The sequence below is a fragment of the Lissotriton helveticus genome, chromosome 1_1, assembly GCF_964261635.1.
Source record: "Lissotriton helveticus chromosome 1_1, aLisHel1.1, whole genome shotgun sequence".
Taxonomy (NCBI): domain Eukaryota; kingdom Metazoa; phylum Chordata; class Amphibia; order Caudata; family Salamandridae; genus Lissotriton; species Lissotriton helveticus.
This window is the reverse complement of record NC_136057.1, coordinates 684569621-684595602: the sequence shown is the minus strand read 5'-3', so window position 1 is coordinate 684595602 and position 25982 is coordinate 684569621. Positions and strand designations below refer to the sequence as shown.

Here is a 25982-nt window from a genome sequence, read left to right as displayed (position 1 = left end):
TTCTCCCAGCCCTGGCACCAAGGGGCGAGACAGCTGTTTCTTATGCAGGGTCTCGAACATGACTGAAGTCGATGGCGTGGGCACCGTGAGTGTAATGCCCAGTTTCGCCGCCCCACGTAACAACACCTCTTGGAAGGAGACGATGTCGTCTACTGGAGACACGCTCGTCCAAGGGGAGTCCGACAATGTAGGCGAATAGTCCCGGGCACTGGACGAGTCCGTGTGGCGGGACCTAGACCTGTCCCTCCTGTGGCGCCGTCTGGACCGTGTGAAAGAACGACAGTCACTTCTGGATCTGTCCCTCCGTCTGGAGCGAGATCTCGACCTCCTTGGCCTCGGTTTGTCCACTGGCCATAAAGGAGGGAGCCTAGGACGTGGACGCCCCGTAGGTGGTGTCGGGCGATGAGGCAAAGAGAGATACCTTGGTGGAGGTGGCGGTGGAGGAGGAGGAGGTTTATGGGGAGGGACAGGAGGCGGTGGAGGCGTAGGATTACGCGGGGGAGGGTCCTTGGGCAACGGGGGAGGTGTAGGCGTCCTGGGCCGTGAGGGAGAAAAGGTCTGGGAGTACTCCGAGCTCGGGACTCTACCACTCTTCTTTTCTGCGCCGGCCTTGATGGGGGTGACCTAGAGGCCGACCTCCTCGTGGAGGAGCGACGGCGCCGCCGCGACCGTGGGCTCGTGGAAGCCGAGGAAAGGCGGACTACAGAGCCCTGGGACTCCGTCCTGGTCTTAGAACGTCCCCTAGATGTCGATTTTCTCCTTCTCGATGCTGACCTCCTCTTCGGCGTAGAGCGTCTCGGCGTCGATCGTCTTCTCGACGTCGATGATCTTCCTCTTCTCAACGTCGAAGATCTTCGTGTCGATGATCTCTGTCGAGTAGACGCCGAACGGCGGTGTCGCCTCGACGACGAGCCCCGTTGTCTTCCAGACCCTTCACAACGTCGATGGCGTCTTGACGATGAAGCAGTCCTCGACGTTGACCTTGTCTGAGGTCTCGACGTCACTCCCCTCGACGTCAAACGGCGACGTCGCTTCGACCCGGAGCCCTGGGGAGACGGGGAGCAGACGGTGGTCATCCCTCTCGACGCCGATGTCGAGGCTATTGACGTCGACAGAGACCGGGGTCGTTTTCTGGCCCCCCAGAGGCCGAAGTGCGGGCAGAGGAAGAGGCCCCTCCATGCCCAGACCCACCTTGATCTTGCTGTCTTCTTTGCTCCAGTCCTCGGAGCCGAGTCTTCTCTCTGTCCTTCAGGGTCCTGTTGGAGAACTGCTAGCAGATCTCACAATCCACAGGGACATGAGAAGAAGGGAGACAGAGGATACACACCCGGTGTGGATCAGATTTGGCCTTCTTCCTGGCACACTCAGGGCATTTGTCAAATAAGGAAGGCATATCTGACAAAAGAGTGGCCAAACTCACCAGAAAACTCCAGCACAGGGAAGAAGGAACAAAAACACGTCGAGTGAAACACTCGAAACACTTGAAAAGTGCAAAAAATTAGACAAAACACCCAAAAAAGGGAGCGCTCAATGCTCCAGGGTCCTGCTAGCAGGAGCCGGAAAAAAAGGAATTTCTTTTGCATTTCTAGTTGAAGTACTGGACAGTGTAGCCTTGCATGTATAGGCTGCATTATTTGTTTTTAATTCTCTCTTAAGTGTCTATGCAGGACTGCACAGAAGACAGCTTAAGAGATTACTTTTGATTGCTCCGGGGTCCCCGCACATGAGCGGGACTATTCACTAGATTATGACTATACACAGAGATCCCCTACTAAAGAATTATCTTTTTGTGAGGGAACTGCTTGCTTCATGACGGAAATTTTTGGAAGCATTTTTACTAGAAACCTCAAGAGATTCTTGAGATCCAATCTCCTTTGAGATCTTTCCTGAGAGGTATGTGAGGCAGAGTTCCCCTCATCATCAGAGACATCAGACTTATTTTTCAATCTCTGCAGCCAAATCAATAACTTACCTTCGGTCTTTAAGGGTTTTGGTTCAGAAAGTTCTACAAATCTTGCAGTCCATCACTTTATGCTGGGGGTAGAGACAGTAAGGAATATGCTACTTACCAGTATGCATCTGTTCTTGGCATGTAGGGCTGCTGACATTTATATCTATGCATAGATCGCCGCCTAGTGTTGGGTCCGGATGATTGCACATTGTTGTCCTGGAAGAGTCTTCGAAGTATCACGAGGTAGGTGGCTCATCCCCTGGACTACAGTGCGCATGGGCATCCCCTCCATGCTCAGATTGTTTTTCGCCATTGTGGCAGAGATGGAGTGTGATAAAGTAAGTGATGACCATGCGTTAGAATGAGTGTGAATGCTACAGCTGCGACAGGCACCGGGGAGGAGGGCGGGCGATATAAATGTCAGCAGCCCTACATGCCAAGAACAGATGCATACTGGTAAGTAGCCTATTCCGTTCGAGGCATGTGGGCTGCTGAATTTATATCTATGCATAGAATAAATAGTAGTACCCTCCTTATTGGCGGTTGCCCGTGCCAGCTGCAGCAGTCTGAAAGAGAGTTCTGAGAACAGCCTGACCTACAGCAGCTTGCTGTTTTGAGTGTACATCCACGCAGTAGTGTTTGGTGAATGTGTGTATGGTGGTCCATGTAGCTGCTCTACATATGTCCTCTAGAGGAATGTTACCTAGGAAAGCCATGGATGCCCCTAATTTGCGTGTGGAATGCGCTCTTGGGGGGAACTGTTAACGTGCGTTTAGCCTTTTGATAACATATCTGGATGCACTTAACAATCCATCTGGCTATACCCGATTTAGAAATTGGGTTGCCTTTGTGTGGTAGAGAGAAGGCAACGAACAGTTGTTTAGTTTTCCTGAAGTCTTTAGTTCTGTCTATGTAATACAGGAGAGCCCTTTTAACATCAAGTGTGTGTAGTGCTCTGTCTGCCACTGAATAAGGATTTGGGAAGAATACAGGTAGTTCGATAGTTTGGTTAATGTGGAACTGTGAAACTACCTTGGGCATAAATTTGGGGTTGGTGCGTAGCGCAACCCTGTAGGCATGAATTTGAATGAAAGGTTCCTGAATAGTGAGGGCTTGCAGCTCGCTAACTCGTCGTAGTGACGTAATTGCGACCAGAAAAGCCACTTTCGACATGAGAAATTGTATCTCACAAGAGTGGAGAGGTTCAAATGGTGGGCCCATGAGCCTGGTGAGGACTATGTTGAGGTTCCAGACTGGCGTAGGTGGGTGTCTTGGAGGAATGACCCTTTTCAGTCCTTCCATAAATGCTTTAATGGCTGGCACTCTGAAAAGGGATAGGTGCTGTCTATTTTGAAGATAAGCCGCTATTACTGCTAAATGTATCCTGATGGAACTATACGCTAGGTTACACCTGTACAGGTGCAGCAAATAACATATGATGTTTTGCGTGGAAGCATCAAGTGGATTTATGTTATTATTGGAGCAATAGATAACAAAACGCTTCCATTTTGCCGCGTAGCAGGCCCTGGTGGTAGGTCGCCTAGCCTCCTTTATGATGTCCATACAGTCAGGAGGCAGGTGTAGGTAGCCAAACTATGACCTCAGGAGCCATATTGCAAGGCTCAACTGCTGCGGATCTGGGTGCTGAATGTCTCCATGGCTCTGAGTGAAAAGACTGGGTGTGAGTCCTAGGCGCTGGTGGGGCACCACGGAGAGTTCTAGGTACGTGGTGTACCATGCCTGTCGTGCCCACGTTGGAGCAACCAGGATGAGCGTCATGGAGTGTTGCCTCAGTTTGCGTGCCACCAGCGGTATGAGTGGTGCTGGAGGAAAGGCGTACGCAAATTTGTTCGACCAGTTCATCCATATCGCATTGCCCTGAGACTGCGGGTGTGGGAACCTGGCGGCGAAGGCGCGGCATTTTGCGTTTTCGTGTGTGGCGAAGAGGTCTATCTCTGGATGCCCCCACTGCTGGAAATATGGCTGGAGCACAGCGGGATGTATCTCCCACTCGTGCATTTGATGGCTGTGTCTGCTGAGCAGATCCGCCATCTGGTTGTCTTTGCCTGGGAGGTGTTCCGCCATGAGGAACATGTTCCTCTGAATGGCCCACTTCCACATGCACTGTGCTAGGTGTGACAATTGTGGGGAGTGTGTCTCTCCCTTCTTCTGGATGTAATACATCGCAGTCATGTTGTCCGTCCGGATCAACACGACTTTGTTGCAGAGATGCAACTTGAATGCCTTTATTGCCATGAAGATTGTCATCAGTTCTAGTAGGTTGATGTGCATTTTCTGCTGTTGCGGTGTCCATAGTCCCTGCACTGTATACTGGAGGACAAGCGCTCCCCAGCCCTGGAGAGATGTGTCCGTCGTCAGTACTATCTGTGGCACAGGCTCTTGGAACGGTCGTCCCCTGCAAAGGTTTTGTATGTTCCACCAATGCAGAGAGTTGTATGCACGACCGGTCACCAACACTAGGTCTTTCAGCCGTCCTTGAGCCTGGTTCCACTAGCGTGCTAAGCATTCCTGAAGCGGACGCATGTGTAGCCTCGCGTGGGGGACTATAAAGATGCAGGAGGCCATCATGCCTATCAGTTGCATGAACACCTGCGCCGGGAGTGAGTGTTGTGGCCTGAATTTTTGAATGAGCACTCGCATGCTGTTGACTCTCGCTGAGTTTGGTTGCGCTGTGGCAGCGAGCATGTTTATTTCCGCGCCTAGGTACTGCTGTACATGTGCGGGGTGAAGATGGGACTTTTGGTAATTGAGCGAAAATCCCAGACTGTGTAGGAGGTGAATTGTGCGGGACATGTGGTCGGCACACTGCTGGGCTGACTTTGCTTGTACAAGCCAGTCGTCCAGATACGGATAGACATGGATGTGTTGCCGCCGAAGATGCGCGGCTACTGTCGCTAAGCACTTCGTTAACACTCTGGGGGCTGTAGTGACCCCGAAAAGCAGGACTTTGAACTGGTAATGCTGGTTGTTGATGGTGAACCTGAGATATTTCCTGTGACTGGGGTGAATGGGAATGTGGAAGTAGGCATCCTTCAGATCTAATGTTGCTAGGAAGTCTCCTTGACTGAGCAACGGCAGAACTTGCTGTAACGTTAGCATGTGAAAGTGTTCTGACAGGATGTATTGGTTCAGAGGTCTGAGGTCTAGAATGGGCCGTAGAGACCCGTCTTTCTTTGGGATTAAGAAGTACAGTGAGTACACCCCTGTACCCTGCTGTTCTAAAGGCACGAGTTCTATGGCGCCTTTTTGCAGCATGGATATGACTTCCTGCTGCAATAAGTGCATGTGCTCGGCGGACATAGGACGGTGCCTTGGAGGTATGTTGGGTGGAGTGGAGGTCAGTTCTAGACAATAACCGTGTTGTATAAGTTGTCTCACCCACCTGTCCGTGGTAATGCTTTCCCAGACTGGCAGGAACTGCTGGAGTCTCCCCCCGACCGGTGTTATATGGTCGGGGGGCAGTGACAAGACGTCACTGCTTGTTAGTGGCGGAGGATCTGGTATTATTATTTCCACGTCCTCTGCCCTTGCTGCTGTTCCCACGGTATCCACCCCTATTGTTCTCGTTATAGGTGGTTTGTGTGCCCCCCTTGGTGTATTGGGCTTGTTGCGAAGCTTGTCCTCTTGAGGCTCCCCTGTTACCGGAGCGACGAAAGAAACCGCCCCTGAACTGCTGAGACTGCAGAGCTCCCATGGATTTCGCAGTTTCAGTGTCCTTCTTAATCTTTTCAAGAGTGGTGTCCACCTCCGGACCAAACAGTAAGTCAGGGTTTACTGGCTGATTGAGCAGGGTAGTTTGGATCTCCAACTTAAATCCAGAGATGTGGAGCCAGGCATGCCTTCTGAGCATAACGCTAGTGTTTATGGCCCTAGCTGCTGTGTCGGCTGCATCCAACGCGCTCTTAAAGGACGTGTTGGAGATTAACTTCCCTTCTTGTATAAGCATTTCTGCCCCTTCCTTATAAGCATCTGGCAGGTGTTGCAGTAACTGCTCTAACGTGTCATAGTGTGCCCTGTCATATTGTGCCAACAGGGCCTGGGTATTGGAGATTCTCCAAAGATTAGCAGCTTGAGCTGCCACACGTTTTCCAGAGGCCTCTAAGATCTTGGACTCTTTGTCCGGAGGAGGAGCATCACCCGTTGTCTGAGAGTTCGCTCTTTTGCGAGCATTAGCCACCACTAAGGAGTCCAGTGGGAGTTGGCCCTTGATGTAGGTAGGATCCACGGGCGCAGGCCAGTACTTCCTCTCAATTCTTGGGTTCACCACCCTTGCTTTAGTGGGCTCTTTAAAAATGTCACTTGCATGTTTGAGCACACCTTTGAGCATAGGCAGAGTTTTTATAGACCTTTCTGATGTGGAGAACGTATCAAAAAGAAAGTCTTCCTCCACTGGGTCAGCGTGCATATCTACGTCATGGTTATGTACCGCCCTCTCAATCAGTGCATTGAATGCAGCAGTATCTTCAGTAGGCGAAGGCTTCATAGCATATGAAAGAGTATCAGGGGTGGTGTGTGGCTCAGCAGGGTCCACAGTGTCAGCCCACGGCTGGGACTCATCTTGATCAGTATCCATGGGATAGTTAAACTGGTCCTCATTGTCCCCTTCCTCCACATCCTCAGTGACATTTGTGGGAGAGTAGGTATAGTCCTGAGCATATGATTGCATGGGCTCATAAAGAACAGGAGAGGTGGTAGAGTCTCTCTTTTTCTTCAGTGGTATCCTATAATGTTCCATAGGCGCTTCAGGCCCGATCTTACGCTTGTAAATGGTGAGTCGACCCGATTCGGAGTCGATGTAGAGTTTTGACTGGTCGTCATGGGACGGTGGCTGGAACACAACGTCTTCCGACCGAGGCTGAGTGGTTGCGGCAACCGACGTCGACTTGGAGGAGTCGGTAGCCTGAGTATGTTGAATAGGTTTAGGCCGTGCTGTTGGGGGTAGTCCGAACTTTATCGGCGTCGTAAGCATCGGCGCCGGACTGATCTTCTTCGATGGAGTCGGTGTTTTTGATTCGACCGACTGCGACAGCTCAGCGCGTTTGAGGGCGCGCGTCGATTCGAGCCGTTGCTGCGCAGCAGGAACGCCCTTGGGCTTAGACGCGGTAGTGTCTTTCGATCCAACTTTCGGCTTCGGGTCGAAGGCTTTGACCAACGGTGGCTTTTTTGTTTTCGGATCGATGGTCTTCTGGGCCTCGAGTCCTTCGGAAGAGCCGCCATCTTTGGAACCGGAAGTCGACGGGAGCGTGATGTGTTTTACTGCAGACACAGGCGCAGTCGATCCGATCCTTGTTCGGCGCCCCCTTTCGATCCAGAGGGGTCGAGCGCACGTTTCGACTTGGAATGTTCCGAAGTCGTCGAGCCAGTGTCTGTTTCGATGTGGTGTCTTTTGATTTCGGTTTCGATTTCTCCACTGAGTGTGGTCGATCGACCGATGGCTCTTTGGAAATGTTCTTAGTCGGGCCTTGAAGCGGGACTAGAGAACGGTGTTGAAGATCTTGGCTAAGGCCTTCCGGCGATGCCTCGACCTGAGCCGTGGAAGAGTCTTTATGAGGCCCCGCTACTGCGGTTGGGCCTAGCTCCTCGCTTGAGTCGTCATCGACGGCTCCGATAGGTTGTACGTCGTCTCCTACCTCGACGATGTCTTCATCATGGACGTAGAGTTCTTCCTCGTCCTCGTTGTAGGTGGAGTCTGGCTCCGACGCAGGATCCGAGTGCTCCGGATCCTCTTCTTGTACATGTTCTTCGTCGTCACCCCGAAGATGTTCTCCGGGTCTGGCGCCGATTCCCGTGCCGACTGTCGTGCAGCGCGTCGAAGACGGAGAGTTTTCTTTGACCTGAATTTCGAACAGGCCATGCAGCTATCTTCGTCGTGGTCCGGTGAGAGACATTTGTTGCACACCAGGTGCACGTCGATGTGTGGATATTTAGAGTTGCAGACGGGGCAGCGCTTGAACGGACTCCGTTCCATCGTCAATCGTCGAGGGGCCTTTGGTGTCGAAAGGCAAAAAAACTTCCGAAGTCTAGTTCAAAGAACTAGAAGGTAAAAGGCACCGAACTAAAGACAATACCGACGCCCTTAAGGCCTTTTGGCCTCGAGAAAGAATAATTAGTATATATTCCGAACTTGAGTTAAGAAGTACATCCGAACCCAATGGCGGACAAAAACAATCTGAGCATGGAGGGGATGCCCATGCGCACTGTAGTCCAGGGGAGGAGCCACCTATCTCGTGATACTTCGAAGACTATTCCAGGACAACAATGTGCAATCATCCGGACCCAACACTAGGCGTCGATCTATGCATAGATATAAATTCAGCAGCCCACATGCCTCGAACATACAGTTCTTATGGGGGTCTTCAGCATGCAGCCTCTTCTTACTGCATTTAAGAATCCGATATTTTCAAGATATATGGCAATTTTGAAGAAAAAACTGAGTAAAACTCAGGGAGACTCCCTGTAGCACGACGTTCAGTAGAAAATCTTAGGAACTCAGCCTCTCTTGGGGGTACTCTACAGAGTGCTGTCACCTGATTGGCTGTTACTTAAGTTTTGTTCAATTATTTTTTTTTTTTTAACAAAAGGAAGTAGATACGCTATTGCAGTGACAGTTCATTGCGTTGTAGCCTAGGATATTATCTACTGCTTTTATAGGCATACCGAAGGGACGCCCACTACGAAAACATGGATGATTCAAGCATGTGAATCTATGAAAGATCCAGTACAGGAGAAGGTATTTTTTACCTACTTCAGTAAAAACTCTTTATTGCAGTCCATAGTAACAGTAACTGAGTAACACTGGGACCTCTTTAAAAAAGAGAATACAGCAGTCAACAGCTGAAAGTGTCCTGTTAACTTATATAAAGCGTTCCACACAGATTTTCATCAAGCATGAAAAAGATTTATAATGAAACCTTCAAAGTATGCTGTACCTGGTAGACTATGTGTAACGTAATGTTGGGTAGGTCCTACTATTCAGGAGGATCTGCGAATTGTTTGGGCAACTTAAACTAAGGGCTTGGTGTCTAGACTGATTCTGGACACCCCAGCAGGATGTGTTGGCCTAGGGACCAGCTAGCTCACAGTGCCACTATAAGTCCCCCTAACCTACCAGGGAGCGAACGGTACAGAACATTTCGCTCAGTCACTCATGCTCACTTATTCTCAGAGTAATATACAGAGAATACACAGTGGGACATTTTCAATAATATTCCTTAAACCTTCGTTATTCTAGCATAAAATACATGTTCTGCAATGATTAGTAGACAGAAGCAGATACACAGGATTGCAAGCACCAAAAGTGTAAATAGTAGATATAGTTCTACCAAGGTGCTAAACAATTGTATATATGCAGGCATATGGCCAAAGGAGTAATTTATGTGAACCCTACTCTAAGTGTACCTAGAGTGTGTGCAGGTGTAGACCCAAGAATCCCTCCACCTTGGTCATGAACTGGACACCCCTCATGAGAAGTCAGGTTGCTGCGTGGTGATTTCTCAGCATGCAAGGACCCTCTGTGTCAGTGGAAGTACCCCGTCTACTAATCTATTGGGATGTTAATCTTTTATAATAAAAGCAGGCTTGCGATGCGCACATAGATTAGTAATGTTATGGATATTTAGATAGCTCTGTAACCTGTGGATGAAGACAGTGAGGACATTTGTACATAGGGCAAAACAAGACTTTGTACATGATGTTCAGGGAGTTGTGATAAGGTTGCATGAAGCTGGATGTGAAAACAAGTTTAGTTTCAGAGTAACTAATCCAACATTGTCGTGCATGCAAATATGCGCAAAAGGTCACAGCGGGAAATGTTATTTGTGAGGACAATGTAAGAAATAAGCTGCTTTGCTACATGGACCTAACTCGGGAATAGAACAGTGATGCAGTGGAATAGTTAGGAAAACATCAAGCTGCTGTGGACCTTACGAATTACTGTGGCCACAAGTATAATGCACAAGCTCAAAGCAGGAGTAATGCTGCCAAAAAATATTGACCATGTAAAATCATCATTTTCTTGTCCTTCATAATGGTTATGGGATGACTAGTAGTTCTCACCTGATGTTTCAGGACATGTTCCATGCATGAGGCCAAACATGTTTCCACAAGCTTTGCTCACCGCAGCCATTTTAGCTAGTACAGGCAGATTATGAATTACAAACGAAACTTCGTTCCTCTGCTGTTTGGCTAAATTCTGTGCATGTCCAAGAATACCAAATCCTGTGATATCCGTAGCTGCATGTGCATTAAATGTATGCATAAGTCCAGCAGCTGAAAGAATTACATAGAAAAAAACAAGCTTTAAAATACTTTATAGTACAATCGTAGAAAAGAATGCATTAGAATAATTACCAACTTCCTTAGTCATTCATTAGTTTACGTTGTAGCAACAATGGAAAAGTGAAGCACAGCAGCGTTTTGTTTTAATAAGCACTTGTCTAGATTTATTTTACACTGTCCTCCCCTTAAAAGAATCTACAAAGGTTTGTAGAACTGTAGTTTTAGTAAATCCAGTGTTTCCGACACCACTGTGTCACTGTCTTATTTATATACAGGCAGAAGATGTAACAATTTCCTATTATATTGAAACCTTTTTCCCTGTTAATAGCCAACGATAACCGAGCAGAAAGTGTAGATTACAAATATCAATTTTCACTTGCATGTTTGAAGGAGTCCATTATTAAAAGAGGAATACTGAATTACATATTGTATCAGCTTCTGGGTCTCCAAATTCACAATCTCAGTCTGAGCTACTGAAACAGTGCCAACATTACAGTTAATAGGAATTATGGGTGTGGCTAGTCATTAGGTGAGACTACACATTTGGCTACAGAGGATCTATTAAAATATCTAGCTAATGCATTCTATCAGGAACGCAGAAGGAGGCTTTTAGTAAAAAAATAGTATGTTACTTACCCTGAAAGCATCTATTCGTAGTGAGTAGTGCTGCAGATTCACAATCTATACACACTCCTGCCATCTAGTGTTGGGCTCGGATTTTACAAATTATTTTTCTTGAAGAAGTCTTAATTGCTGATGTGACGTCAAGTCTCCTCCTTCAAAAGAAAGTGCATGTCCAACAGCTCCATAGTTCGATTGTTTATTTTTTTCCCTGCCATGTTGGCGAGTGAGGATGGAGTGATCAAAGATAGTTTTTGGTGTTGAACATGCGTGGAACAAGATCTTATGTGTATGTAATGATCCATACGTGTAAATTTGAAACCATCTTATACCTGACAGGGGGCAGGAGGGAATTTTTGAATCTGCAGCACTACAAGCTACAAATAGATTCTTACAGGATAAGTAACATACTCCATTCGTAGCACGTGTTGGCTGCAGATAGACATGCTATCCATAGACTGTAAAGCAGTACTCCTCTCGTGGTGGCTCTAGGCATTAGCTGGTAAAGATGCTTGAAATAATGTTTACAAGACTATTTGTCCTAGAAGTGCCTATTGTCTGACGTGGAGATCCACAAAACCGTGTTTTGTGAAAGTGTGTGAATTTGACCAAGTAGCTGCCTTACTAATGTCTGTTAAGGGTTTTTTTCCTAAGAAAGCCATTGAGGCATCTTTCTTTCTGGTAAAGTGGGTTTTTGGACTGGTTAGTCAAGATCTTTTAGCCTTTACATAACAAATCTGGATACACTTTACATACCATCTTGCAATTCCTGCTTTAGAAGTAACACGTTACTTATCCTGTAAGCATCTATTCATAGCGTGCAGTGCAGTAGATCCATATGCTTAGCATACTCCTGCCATCTAGTTTTCGGCTTGGATGTTTGAAACTTGTTTCTCTTCAAAGAAGTCTTTCGAGTCAAGAGGTAAATTAACTCTTCCTATAGTCTGTATGGCGCATGCTCATCGGCTCCTTTATTAGATTGTTTTTGGCTCATCAGTTGAGCTCAGGATAGGAGCAGTAGAGAGGTAGTAAAGATTAACATGCATGTTATAGTTTGATAAAGATAAGTGTTTAATTACAGTAGTGTGTACGTCAGTCATTAGATTCTGGGGAGAAGGGTGGGCGCATATGAATCTACAGCGCTACACTCTACGAATAGATGCTTACAGGTTAAGTGACAAGTTCCATTCGTAGCATGTGCTGCCGTAGATACATATGCTTAGCATTAAATGTAAAGCAGTGCTCCTCTAATGCGGTGGCTTGCTCGTGGGTGACGTAGATATTTGAAAGAAAGTTTGTAATACAGCTTGACCCTCTCTAGCTTGTTGGGTAGCCAAGACATCAAACCATAGTGTTTTGTGAATGTATGTGGGTTATTCCATGAAGTTGCATTACAGATATCAATTAACGGAATGTTTCCTAGAAAGCCATTGAGGCTCTCTTATTTTACATGTGGAATGAGCTCTTGGAGCTGCAGGTAGCAATTGATTAGCTTTGTACTAGTAAGTGTATTTGCATTTTACTATCCACTTTGCAATTCCTGCTTTAGATATTGGTGAGCCCTTTCGAGAGTTTGAAAATGCTACATAAAGTTGTTGAGTTTAAAACAAAAGAAAATCCTGCTGATGTAGTATATTACTGTCTATTAATATCTAGTGTGTAGAGCTCTTTCTGCCGCTGATTTAAGAAAGAAGACTGGGAGCTCAATGGCATGTTTATATGAAAAGATGAAACTACTTTAGGGTGAAATGATGGGCTGGTTCTTAGTAGCAATTTATCTGGGCAGATGTGGAAGAAGCTTTCTTCTAGAGTGAGCGCATGAATTTCACTTATCTGTCCGAGAGATGTTATAGCCACTAAGAATGCCATCTTCCATGTGTGGAACTGTATAGTGCATGAATGTAGTGGTTCAAACGTAGGCCCCATAAGCCTGGTGAGAACCTGGTGAGGAATTACTCTTTTTAATCATTCTATAAAGGCTTTAATAACTGTAATCTTATGCCTGTTTTGCATGTACGCAGCAAGTGCTGCTAAGTGTAACCTAACAGAGGTATAAGCAAGACCTGCTTGTTGTAAATGGAGTAGGTAGCCAATAAGGTCTTTACCATAGGGGACAGTAGTTGGATTTGCTTTACTAAACAATAATGCACAAATCTCTTAAATTTAGCTGCGTAACATGCCCGTGTGGTAAGTCTGCAAGCTTGTTTTAGAAAGCTCAAATTCTTGTGGAAGACTGAGGTACATGAATTCTAAGACATCAGGAGCCAGAACGCTAGATTTAATTGTTTGGGGTGGGTGACCCTTCCCTGGTCTGGAGTTAGAAGATGTGTCCTGATGGGCAGCATCTCGTGTGGCAGAACTGATATTTGTAGGGTTGTGACCCATGCTTGTCGAGCCCATGTTGACGCTATCAGAATTAGTGTGTGGGATGTTTGCGTGAGCGCCAGACCCATGTAAGGAATGAGTGGGAGGGCAGGGCAAGCGTAAGCAAATATCCCTGACCAGCTGATCCAGAGGGCATTGCCTTTGGATTGTGGGTGAGGAACATGGTGGCGAAGCTTTGGCATTTCGAGTTCTGGTGTGTGGCAAAGATCCATCTCTGGGGTTCCCCACTGTTGGAAGTATGAGGGGAGCAGTGTTGTAACAATTTCCCACTTGTGCACCTGCTGTTGCATTCTGCTGAGCATATCTGCTAAGTCATTGTTCATCCCTTGTAGGTATTTTGCTAGGAGGTGGCAGTAGCGATGTATGGCTCAGTGCCATATGAGCTTCGCTATACAAGAGTGCTGTATACTACACCCACCTTGAGGTGGAGATGTTGAAAAGCTTTGAGAGAACTGAATTGCAAGAATTTCTAGATAACTGATGTGGAGACATTTCTGCATTGAGGACCACTTGCAGCGCACTGTAAGATCATGCATATGTGCACCTCAACCGTGTCTGTATGCGTCTGTCATAATGGTCACTAGCTGAACAGGAGCTTTGAAGGGCCGACCCTGCAACAGATTTTTGCTATTGCACCATGGCAGCGAGCAATGGGTTGCTAGCCCTAACAACACTAGATCTTGTAGGTGCCCCTCCGCCTGAGACCAGTCATTGAAAGCATGGTTGTAGCGGGTGCATAGAGATTCATGCGTGTGCTACTATGGAGATGCATGAGGCTTATCACTGTTTTGACTGTGAAGTGACTATGTGGTTGAAAAAGAGATAATGCAAGCTGGAACTTTTGTACTCTTGCAAGACTGGGGTAAGCTTTTGCTGTGATAGAATCTAGGGTTACGCAGAGGAACAGGTGCTCTTGTAAAGGTTGGAGGTGGGATTTTGTAGCATTGGTCATTATGCCCAGCTGGTTTAGAAGGTTGATTGCCTTTGGAGTGTCTTCCAGACATTGTTGTTTGCTTGCACACTTGAACCAATCATCTAGGTATTGGAACATGTGTGTGCCCCCTCTTTTGAGATTAGCGGCTACTACTGTATGCCATTTTATGAATATTCTTGGTGCAGGAGTCACTCCAAATTGCAACACTTTAAATTGATGATGAAGGCCACTTACCTGAAAGTGTAGATAGCGTTGATGGGCTGGATGTATTGGTATGGGAAAGTAAGCATTGTTGAGGTGTATGGCTGTCATGAAATCTCCTTGCTGCAACATGACTTCTTGGAGCGTTAGCATGTGGAAGTGCTCCGACAAGGTGTACTTGTTGAGTGGCCTGAAGTCTAGTATACGCCTTAAGGTGTCATCTTTCGTAAGGAACGAGGAAATACAGTGAGCATACCGTGTCCCTGGTGTTGCTTTGGGACAGGCTGTATGGCTCCCTTTTGAAGCAGAGCTTGAATTTCCTCTTGTATGAGTGTTAGATGTTCCCTTGACATTGCTTGTGCTCGCAGTGGGATATTGGGTGCAAGAGATGCAAGTCAGAGACAATATCCATCATTTATTTTTGACAGGACTCACTGATCTGATGTAATGAGTACCCACTCTGGGGGGTAGTTCAGCAGTCGTCCCCCTACTATTGTTGAGTAGGGGGGGATAGAGAATGCAGATGGTCTCATTGTTTAGTGGAAGTGGTCCCCTTGAAAGGGGATCCACAACCTCGACCTCTGTATTGTGCTTTATAGTATGCTCCTTGGGTGCACTAAAGTTGGTAGGAGCTGTGTGGCTTTTGAGAGGTGGCTGGGTCTGTGGAGGTGGCAGTTTTGAATGCCCCTCTGTATTGGCCTCTCCGAAAGGAATCTCTGTGCTGATATGATTAAAGGGTGCCCATGGCTTTAGCAGTGTTGGGGTCCTTTTGTTTTTTTTCCAGCATTTCGTCTACTTGTGGCCAAATAGGTATACCCCATCGAATGGTAAGTTGAGGAAGTATTGCTAGACATCAGGCTTAAAACCTGATACTCTTAGCCAAGCATGGCACCTAATGATAATGCTGGTGTTATGTTATGAAATGTGTAAAGCGTCTGGTTACTACAAGGGAGTGTCCACATGCTAGAGATAAAGAGCACGGAGCTCCAAGTATCTGTCAGTCAGGATCTGCTGCAAGGGCTAATCAGTCCTGTGCTATTTTCCTAAATAGCCAGGATTTGAGATTTTTCCGAAATTGTACTTCTGATGGTTCCGATCTCATGTCCCAGGGCATAAACTTCCATAGTTTAGCTGCTAAGAGTCTAAAAGAGCTGCCGCCCCCAGGCGCATTGTATTCACTCTAGGGACCACCAACAGCATCGCCCCAGAAGATCTAAGGTGTCTGGTAGGTGTGTAGGCTTGAATCAGAGGAAACGCATATCTTGGGTCCCTTCAATTGAGTATCCGAAGCACAAACCAAAGTGCTTTGAAGGAGACTCTATGCCTGATGGGGAGCCAATGAAGTTCGGTAAGTTCCGTAATTTTAAAAATTGTCGATACGCAGCATTTTGAACCCTTTGAAGCATCCCCAGCTTGCCTTTGGAGACCCCAAATAAATAAAATGACAGTAATCAAGGTGGGATACCAGTAGGCCGATAATACGAGGCGCAAGAGGAGCAGGGAGGCCGAATAGAGACAAAGAGATGGCGAATTGAAAAAGACCGCTCACAAGAACACTTGAGGGAGACTACGCTAGTATTGAAAAATCCAGTCACACGCAGTCCCCTAGGCAGAATCCCTGCTTTTAAGGAGAACGTCAATAAAACCCCCCCAATTACGGTGGCTCCCTTGCCCTCAAATCAAAAGAATATACCGAAAAACCCAAGGTATCGGTGTCGGAATATATACATCTAAACTATAAGGAGGTACCCTGAAGGTTTATGAAAAGCCCCTCGAATTGATGACAGAGGAACATATTTCAAATTTAAAGAAATCTTTTAATTAATAAGGTATATACACTGAATAAGTACATCTAGGAATATGCCCTTGTTTCTATATTATTCAGCTAATGTATTTTTGTAGCTGTTGTTTGTGACCTGACATAACTCAAGAATCCAGAAACCACCAATATAATGTGCCCTGATATACTGCTCAGCTTATGAGATGTTCTCATCATGATATTATGATGTTTTTCAAACAATACAGATAGAGAAATAAATATGTAAAAAGAATTATATAATCATTGTTTCTAATTTTATGTTTTCTTTATTGAATAGAACCTTGTCCTGATGAAGGTATAATTACAAAAACCGAAACGCTGTGTCGACAACTTGTTTTTAATTGTCTCTTGATAACGTGTTATTCAATGTCTCTTGATAAACTGTATTTTATTATTATTGATGTGTATTTACACATTTTTTAATCTCTTTTTGTGGCACTATGACTTGTAAATGAGATTTTATATGAGATGTAATAAATTGCATAAATTCTATTAGACCATTTTTGTTTTTTTGCATATCTTGAATCTATAATGTGGTTTGCTTTTGTAAGGGTCTGTTGAGTTATGGTGGTATATAAATAACAATCCATTGTGTGGTACTATTAGGGATTTGTCCATTTCTTCGGGATACCAGTAGAGCCTGAATAACCATTTTCTTAGCTGATTCCGGTAAGAGTCCCAGAATCTTTCGTACAATCATTAATGCACCAAAGCAGGTAGCGACCGTAGCCGAGATCTGCTTATCAAAAGATAGTACTGCATCGAAGGTGACGCCCAAGTTCTTAACTTTAGGATTAGGGACCGTAGTGGGGCCCAATGCTCAAGGCTACCAAGCAGACCATATCTAGGGCTGCTTCCCGACCTCTGTTGTGCTGGTGTCTGCTGCATCTGAGGCACATTGAATTGTTGCATTTAATATATCCCTCCCCATCTCTACTAATTCTGAGACTCTGTTTGTATTGGTCAGGAAGGTGTTGTTCAATTGTGCCTTGTTATACTTGGAGAGGAGGCCTACATAATTTGTGATCCTAAAGTGGTTTGCTGCCGGTGCCGACACATGCTTACCTGCAATGCTATATTTTTTGCTTTCCTTGTCAGTAGGAGGAGCATCCAAGTAACTTGAGAGTTGGCCCTTTTCCTGGCCATGAGCACCACTAAAGAATCAGGTGGAGCAGGCCCTTTGATGTAAGTGGGGTCAGTTGGTGATGGTTTTTGTTTGTAATCAACCTGTGGTGTTAAGAACCTAGATTTTACAGGTTGCTTAAAATTCTCTGTGGTGCGTTTCAGCATGTATTTTAGGATTAGTAAAAACTGGACTGTGCGTTGAGTTTTAGATAGGGTTTCAATGAGAAAATCGTGATCATCCTCCAGAGTGTGCATGCTGTCTTTATGATACCTTGCAGCCCTGCGCAGTACTTTATGGTATGTAGTGGTGTTATCAAGTGGGGACGTTTTTGAAGGGTATAGATCAGGTTCGGTATCTCCTTGTAGATCTAAGTCAGTCATCCCATGGTTGATCTATATTGTTGGGGTTGCCCTGCGGGACAGCAAAATATGGTGTCATAGGGGTCAAAAAGATTCCCTGTACTATGCTCCCCTACCAAAGATGTAGTGGTTGACCCTTGTGGGTGGGTTTGAGGGAAGGGTTGTGGTGAAGTTGGAAGTGCAGAGGCATAGCTGGTACAGGCAGCAGAGGAAGATTAGGAGATGGAGGAGAGGGTATAGGTAGCGGGTGGAGTAGGTGGAAGAGAAGGTGGAGAGTGTAGTGGAAACTGGTTGCGGCTGGTACCTCTATACATTCACTTTTTATGTGGGGGTTTTTGAGGTTGAGACCCCATGATTTTCTTCTAAAAAGTATTTTTCCTCTTTGGCAGTGTCTCTGTAGGTGGGAGAGGTGGTTTGGTTACCACCTTTTCTGTATCCAGGTTTATAACCATGATTTTCTGTTTCTCATCAAGCTTTTCCTGTAATTTTGTCAGGATAGGCTAAATTGTGCACTCCTTTGGCTCTGTGGCAGTGCCTGGTGTTTTCTGTGCCAAGGCGTTTTCGGCATGCCTTGGACTTCTGCCGCCTCCTCGATAACATAAGAAACAAAATTCCACTTGACCTGTATTTCTTCTTTTGTATCTAAAAAGCACTGTGTCTTCTGACCCTGAAAAACAATACACAATATACATGCTTTGTAAAGAAAATGTTACTTACCCAGTAAACATCTGTTCTTGGCACATAGAGCTGTAGATTCACATGCTTTGCATACTCCTGCCATCTAGTGTTGGGTCCAGATGTTTGAAAGTGGTTTTACTTTGAAGAAGTCTTTCCAGTCACGAGGTAGGTGACCCCTCCTTTCGTTGATAGTGCGCATGGGCATCAACTCCATTGTTAGATTGTTTTCCCGCAGAGGGTGAGAATGGAGTTAGTAAAGGTAGAATAGAGAAGTCCATAAGTATGTATGGAAAATAAAAAATGAACTGCAACAGGTATAGGTAACCGGGAAGGCAGCTAGGCGCATGGGAACCAACAGCTATACATGCCAAGAACAGATGCTTACTAGGTAAGTAGAATTTCCCGTTCAAAGCATGTGAGCTGTAGATCACATGCTTTGCATAGACTATACAGCAGTATTCTCCCAAAGCGGTGGCTAACCTGTAGCTGTTGCAGATGTTTGAAAAAGTGTTTTAAGTACTGCCTGGCCTACATTGGCTTGATGCTTCGGTACACATCTACACAATAGTGATTAGTGAATGTGTGCGGTGTAGACCATGTTGCTGCCTTTCAGATGTCAGCTAAGGGAATATCACCAAGAAGGCCATAGTAGCCCCTATTTTGCGGGTGGAATGCGGTCAAGGGGGTATTGATAATGTTCTTTTTGCTTTTGTATAACATGTTTGTATACATTTAACAATCCAGCTTGCAATACCGGATTTAGAAATGAGATTGCCTTTGTGTGGTGGAAAAGTAGCAACAAAGAGCTGCTTTGTTTTATGAAAATCTTTTGCTCTTTCTACATATTATAGTAGAGCTCTTCTAACATCAAGTTTGTGTACAAGTTGTTCTGCTACAGAATCAAGTTGAGAAAAGAACACAGGTAACCCAACTGATTGATTGATTGATGTGAAAAGTAAAAACCACGTTTGAAGAAATGTGGGTTTAGTTAAAAAAACACCTTGTCTTTGTGAAGCTGAACGAAAGGCTCTTGTATAGTTAGTGCCTGGAGTTCACCAACTCTCCTTAAGAAAGTGATTGCAATAAGAAAAGCAACCTTCCATGAGAGAAATTGTAGTTGACACTTGTGCATTAGTTCAAAAGGTGGTCCCATTAGCCTTGTAAGGACTATGGTCAAGTTCCATACTGGTGCAGGTGGAGATCTTAGTGGTATTACTCTTTGTAGCCCTTCCATAAAGGCTTTAATCACTGGTACTCTGAATAGAGAGAAGTGTTGTCAAATGGATGTATAAGCTAATCTAGCTTGCTGTAAGTGTAATAGATAACAGATGATGTTTTGTACTGACGTTGCAAGGGGATTGATATGATTATAGTTACAATATATAACAAAACGTTTCCACTTTGCTGCATAACATGCCCTAGTAGTAGTTCTCCTGGCCTCCTTTAGGATATTCATACAGTCTGGTGGTAATTGTAAATAACCAAACTCTATGACTTCAGGAGGCAAATCGCAAGGTTGAGTTCCTTGGGATTTGGATGCCTGATTTCTCCATGGCTCCGAGTGAGGAGACTGGAGTTAAGATGCAGCTTTTGATGTGGAATTACTGACAGCTCCATCAGGGGGGTGAACCAGGGTTGACGTGCCCATGTGGGAGCTTTGAGAATCAGTGTGAGGGATGTTTGCCTGAGCTTCCGAACTACAAGCCGATTGAGTGGAAGAGGCAAAAAAGCATAGGCAAATATCCCTGATCAGTTCATCCATGGGGCATTGCCTTGGGAGAGCGGGTGTTTGAACCGGAGGCGAAGCTTGGGCATTTTGCATTTTGAGCTGTGGAGCATAGGTCTATGTGAGGAAATCACGATTCCTGAAAATAGGGAAGAAGAATTTGGGGATAAAGTTCCCACTCGAGGATTTGCTCTCTGTCTGCTGAGAAGGTCTACAATTTGGTTGTTTACTCCTGGGAGGTGTTGTTACAGGAGATACATTTTGTGATGTACGGAACATTTCAAAATAGCTTGTGCTAGGCGTGACTGTTAGAGAGAGTGCCCCCCCCCCCCCCACCCTCCCGTTTTAGTATGTAGTACATAGCTGTCATGTTGTCTGCGCGGACCAAGACAGTTTTGCCTATAGGTCAGTTTGAAAGGCTGTGAGCTCTAAAAACACTGCTAGTAGCTCTAGATGATTGATATGTAGGCTCTGTACTTTAGAGTCCATACTCCTTGGAATGTGCGAGCCTGTAGGTGAGCGCCCCAACCAGTGAGCAATGCATCTACTGTTAGCACCGTCTGTGGAGCAAGGCCGAGAAAGGGCTGCCCTTTGGATACATTTTGTGGGTTCCGCCACTGCAGAGAGCGATGGGTTAGGCCATCCACCAACACTAGATTGGTTAACTGACCCTGCGACGGGTTCCACTGACTTGCTAAGCATTCTTAAACGGGACGCATGTGAAGTCTTGCGTAGGGAACAATTATAATGCAAGACACCATCTTGCCTAGCACTCTCATGAAGACTCTTGCTGGCAATTATTGGCTGGGCTGCAATTGAGTGAGAAGGGACTGAATACTGTGAATCCTGGCTGTATTGGGAGAGGCTAGAGCTTTGTGAGCAACTATCGTGGCTTCCAGATAAGTTTGTGTGTTGGAAGGCTAGAGATGAGACTTCAACGCATTCACTGTAAACCCTAGTTGGTGAAGTAAGTGAATAGTGGTTAGAGTGGGATGGAGACACATTTGGTAAGTACTGTGGAGCCAGTCGTCCAGGTATGGGAAGAAATGGATTTGTTATCTCCTCAGATGGCTGCGACTACTGCCAGGCACTTGGTAAAATCCCTGGGAGCAGTGGTGACTCCAAACGGTAGTACTTTGAATTGTTAATGATGACCAGCTATGATAAATCGGAGGTCTTTGCGAAGAGCCAGATGAATTGGAATGTGGAAATATGCGTCTTTTAAGTCTAGAGTAGACATAAAATCGCAAAGCTGTAGAAGCGGGAGCACTTGTTGAAGTATTACCATGTGGAAATGCTATGACAGTATGTAGAGGTTTAGTACTCCGAGATCTAGAATAGTTATCAAGGAGCCGTTCTTTTTGGGGATGAGACAGTACAGGGAGTACATGCCTGTCCCTTGATGTTGTAACAGCACAGGTTCTATGGCTCCTTTGGAGAGGAGAGACTGGACTTCTTGTTGAAATAGATAAAAATGTTCTAGTGACATTTTGTGAGAACGTGGTCGTATGTTTGGAGGATTGTTGGTAAGCTACAGGCAATAACCAAGATGCCTAATACCCTTTGTCTGTGGTGATAGATTGCCAAATGGGGAGGAATTGTAAATGACGTCCCCTGGCGGGTGTTAAATGATCAGAGGGAAGTGTAAGCAAGTCACTGCTTGATGGGGGAGGGGGAATTACGCGGTGTGGAACCCTTGCCTCACCCTTTGTTGTTGTTACCTCTATATCCTTCTCTAAAGAAACCCTTTGTAGAGGAAGATTGACTGATGCCTTTGTAAGAGGTCACAGTATTGTCAGAGGACATGGTTTTCGACCCTCCACGGTAGAAGGAGCAACGAAAGGAGCCCCGATTAGAGGGATACTGCAGAGCTCCCATAGAATTGGCTACCTCTGTGTCTTTTTCCATTTTTTCTAATGACTTATTTACTTCTTTTTTTTTAAGTTTCAAAAACCTTTATTCACGTAGTGAGCATATCACACGGCATACAGCCTACAACCCGGAGGCCGGCAGCATATCATAGGCAACAAGGCATCATCATCTGATCACATCATACACAGCCAATAAGCGGACACCCCGGAGGTCCGGCGGCAGTCAAATAACATGTAAGGTAAGCATCTCCAGGTTATCTACCGCTCCGTCGGTCTGAGCCCGCCTTACTGCCCTAGCGTATAAGTGTTTAGTGTCTAGTCAACAATTGCTGCGCCTACCCCTCTACGATGCAGGCCTAAGGTCAGAGCTGGTGGTAGGTCCTTCGAAGTTGCAGCAGCCAAGTTGTGGAATACCCTTCCGCTGGAACTCAGGCAAATCAGTGAACTCCTCCAGTTCAGGAGGAGGTTGAAAACATGGCTATTCCCCACACTATAGCCTAGTCTCAGCAGTTGTGTCCTGTGGTATTGTCATTTCTGATCCCTCGGTATCACCGTCCCACCCTTTCTCTTGCGCCAGGATGCCTGTCAGGTGATTGCGCGCTCTATAAATTCAATAAATTAAATAAATAAATAAATAAGCTAAGGTCTGATACACAAGAATACAAATTCTAACCCCAACAGCCCTCTCCCCCTTAACTCGCCAGATATTAGCCTCCTTATCCCATCATCTTGGAAGTATATGAACTTACCGCCCCACCTATCTCACCTCAGGAGCCAACCCGAACCCACTATGTTCTGTCCGTCTAAAACGAGCAAGTCAGTGCAATGCAGCTCTCCCTTCAGCTCCACGTCTCTGTATAGACACTAGGTTAAATCCAAGGACCCCGCCACCGCCCTCCCTACATACATACATACAGCCGTCCTTGCCTGTTATGTTCAACCTATACACTATATCTCTTAAGTTCAGATAACCACCCCTTTAAGCCCGCCCAATCTCCTCTTCAATCCGTCCCTGTCCATTATTACCTCGCTCTGTGTTGTTCCCTCCCAGTCCCCCGTGTGCGCTCCCTGTCCAACAGCCGCCTCACCCCGAGGTAGCTCCTCACTATCCCCAGTGTGTAAATATGTCCGATACAGACTCCAAAAATTCTTAGGGCGGCACGTAGGTGGAAGCAGCTCACTGTAAATTTCCGATTGTGTGCAGCAATACAGCATATCTCTTGCCCATCTCCTCTTAGATGGCAACGGTCCCCTCATCCAACATATAGCGACCAGCCGCCTGGCTATTAAGAAGCCCATATCTGCCAGTCGTCGCAGTGTAACCGGAAGTGGCTTGGAGTAACCCAGCAGCGCCAGTGCAGGGTTAGCCGGCATCTCAATTTCTAAGATCACGCTCATTTCCAAGAACACCTCTTTCCAAAAGTTGTTAACACCAGGACAGCTCCACGCCATATGCATGAAATCTGCTTCCTGCGCATGGCAACGCTCGCATTCAGCCGAACGCCGAAGCCCATATCTATGCAGTCTCTCTGGTGTGTAATAGACACGCTGCAAGTATTTGAAATGGATCAGCCTATGCCTTCCATTGAGAGACAGCTTCCTCGTGTTTGTGCAACAATAGTTCCACATTGTGTCATCTATCGGTATTTGTAAATCGCGCTGCCACGCCGTTCTAGCCTTCGAGTCATGTTGTTCCTTTTGTTGCCGTCCTATCTTAAGTAAGTTCGTGACCAGCTTGCGAGGAGTCGCAGTTCTAATCACATAAGTGAGTTCCGGGATTTCCGGCTGTTCTGTGAGATCTGCACCCAATAGCTCCAACAGCGCACTGCGCACCCTGTGAAACTGAAAGCGTAACAGCAGGGCAGCTTCAACGCCCGGGGAAAGGACCTGTTCCCATGTTTTTACCACCCCGTCTGTAAATAGGTCCTCCATCTTTGCGATTCCTAGTTTATGCAGTGCACCTGTGATTCCCTTCTCTTTCAGCGGGGCAAGCCACACCGGCCACTCTATCGGCATATGTGGGGAGTATAGCAGCTCACAGTCCCTGTTCTGTAGTAGTGCATGCCACCCGTGATTCGTGGTCTTAATCGAGTCCAGCTTACCAACACTGCGATCAGCCGGGTAAAACACAGTGGCCGGCAAGGGGGTCGGGTCTGCAAACAAACGCTCTAGGATCACATGGGGTATATCAGAATTCCCGTGTATCCACGTATGTAGGTGCGCTGCCTGGGCAACTCTGTAGTATTTCTCCATGTCCGGTGCACCCAGCCCTCCCATCTTGTAGGAAAGTATTAAAACTTTCCACTGGACTCTGGGCTGTTTACCGCCCCAGGCAAGTTTAACTAGAACCTGCGTCAGGCTTTTGAAAAAGGCCTTGGACAGGACTACTGGGATAGTATTAAACAGGAACAGGAATTTAGGTAATACAACCATCTTCATGATGGCAATTCTTCCCATTAAGGACAGGGGTAGATTGCACATGCATCCACATCGTCGACCAACTTCATAAATGCAACCCCATAATTTTCCAGTATCAAAACGTCGGGGCCCGTATGGAGCTGAATCCCTAAATACCTGACCGGTTCCGTCGTCCACTCTAACGGGTATTCCATATCAAATTGTGATGTCACGGGTGTTAATGGAAACGCAACTGATTTGTTCCAGTTCACCTTTAGCCCTGATAGAGCCCCAAATCTTACTACTTCTCTTAGCACTGAGGAGAGGTTTGTTTCCGGGTCCCGGACATATAACAACATGTCATCTGCGTATGTAGAGATACCAATTTGGTATGTTGGAAAGTTTATTCCCTCGAACCTATGGTATTACCTAATTGCGCACGCCAGCGGTTCTGCCACCAGCGCATACAGTAAGGGCGAAAGGGGACAGCCCTGCCTAGTTCCTCTACTTATCTCAAAAGCTTCTGTAACACGATCACCCATTCGCAGTCTTGCTGTGGGTTTGTAGTGTAGTGCTCCTATCATCTGCAAAAAGGGTTCCCCCAGTCCAAATTTACGAAGTACTCTCAGCATGAAGGGCCACTCTGCAGAGTCGAAAGCCTTCTCCATGTCGAGGAAAATTGCTAACGCTTTGTTCTCCTGTCTTACGTGTTGCATGGCCCCTAGCACTGTACGGATATTATAAGTGAGGTTTCTGGCAGGTATAAATCCTGCTTGCTCCGGAGCAACCATTCCCGGAACGAGCAACGCCAGGCGCGTGGCCAATACTTTCGCGTACAATTTAGCATCTACATTTATCAGGGAAAGCGGTCTATAAGAGCCACAGGCATTCGAAGGCTTCCCAGGCTTCAGAATTGTGACAAGAAGTGCCTCCCTCATAGATCTAGGCATTCTACCTTCTACACAGATGTCGTCAAACAGAGTAGATAGATGTGGAACTAGTTTATCTTTAAAAGCCTTATAAAAACCCAACGTCAGACCATCCGCTCCCGGCGCGCTACCAGATCGCATCCCTTCCAGTGCCTCCATAATCTCATCTTTTTGTATGGGCATCATCAAGAATTCTCTTTGGGAGTCAGTCAGCAGGGGCATTTTAATGTAGCTAAGATAGTCATCTATTTCCTCTTCCACTCAAGAGGATCTGGACCTGTAAAGTCCCGTATAGTAGTCTCGGAATTCCTCGAGTATTTCCAGCTCCCCTGTGAGTGTCTCTCCCGTGGACGATATCAACTCATCTATCACCTGAGGTCGTCTTTCGTTCCGCATTATTCTAGCCAGCAGAGAGCCGGGTCATTCCCCCTCGCCATATGTGCGTGCAGTGGCGTATTTGCCCATGTGTTGTACTTCCCTGTCTGCCTCCTCATTATATTCAGAGATTAGTGTCTTAATTTGCTCTGCAGTGTCAGCCGCAGAATTACCCTGCTGTTGCTTTCCCAGGGTCGAAAGTTGTGCTTCCAGATGTTTCAGTCTTTGCCTTATCGCCTTGAGAACACTAGAGTGTTTGGACATTGCAATACCACGGATATACACTTTAAATGCATCCCACACTGTCTGAAA

At 46.1% G+C, this 25982-nt stretch overlaps 1 protein-coding gene across 3 annotated transcripts in view; it reads right to left on the bottom strand.

The window, feature by feature from the left end:
• Nucleotides 1-25982, bottom strand: part of SEPHS1 (selenophosphate synthetase 1) — a 308347-nt gene that overhangs the window by 61378 nt on the left and 220987 nt on the right. For all 3 annotated transcript variants that reach the window (XM_078674220.1, XM_078674218.1, XM_078674219.1), the window contains exon 8: nt 10028-10240. In XM_078674220.1, the coding sequence (XP_078530346.1) occupies nt 10028-10240 (213 nt within the window). The remainder of the gene's footprint in view (nt 1-10027; nt 10241-25982) is intronic.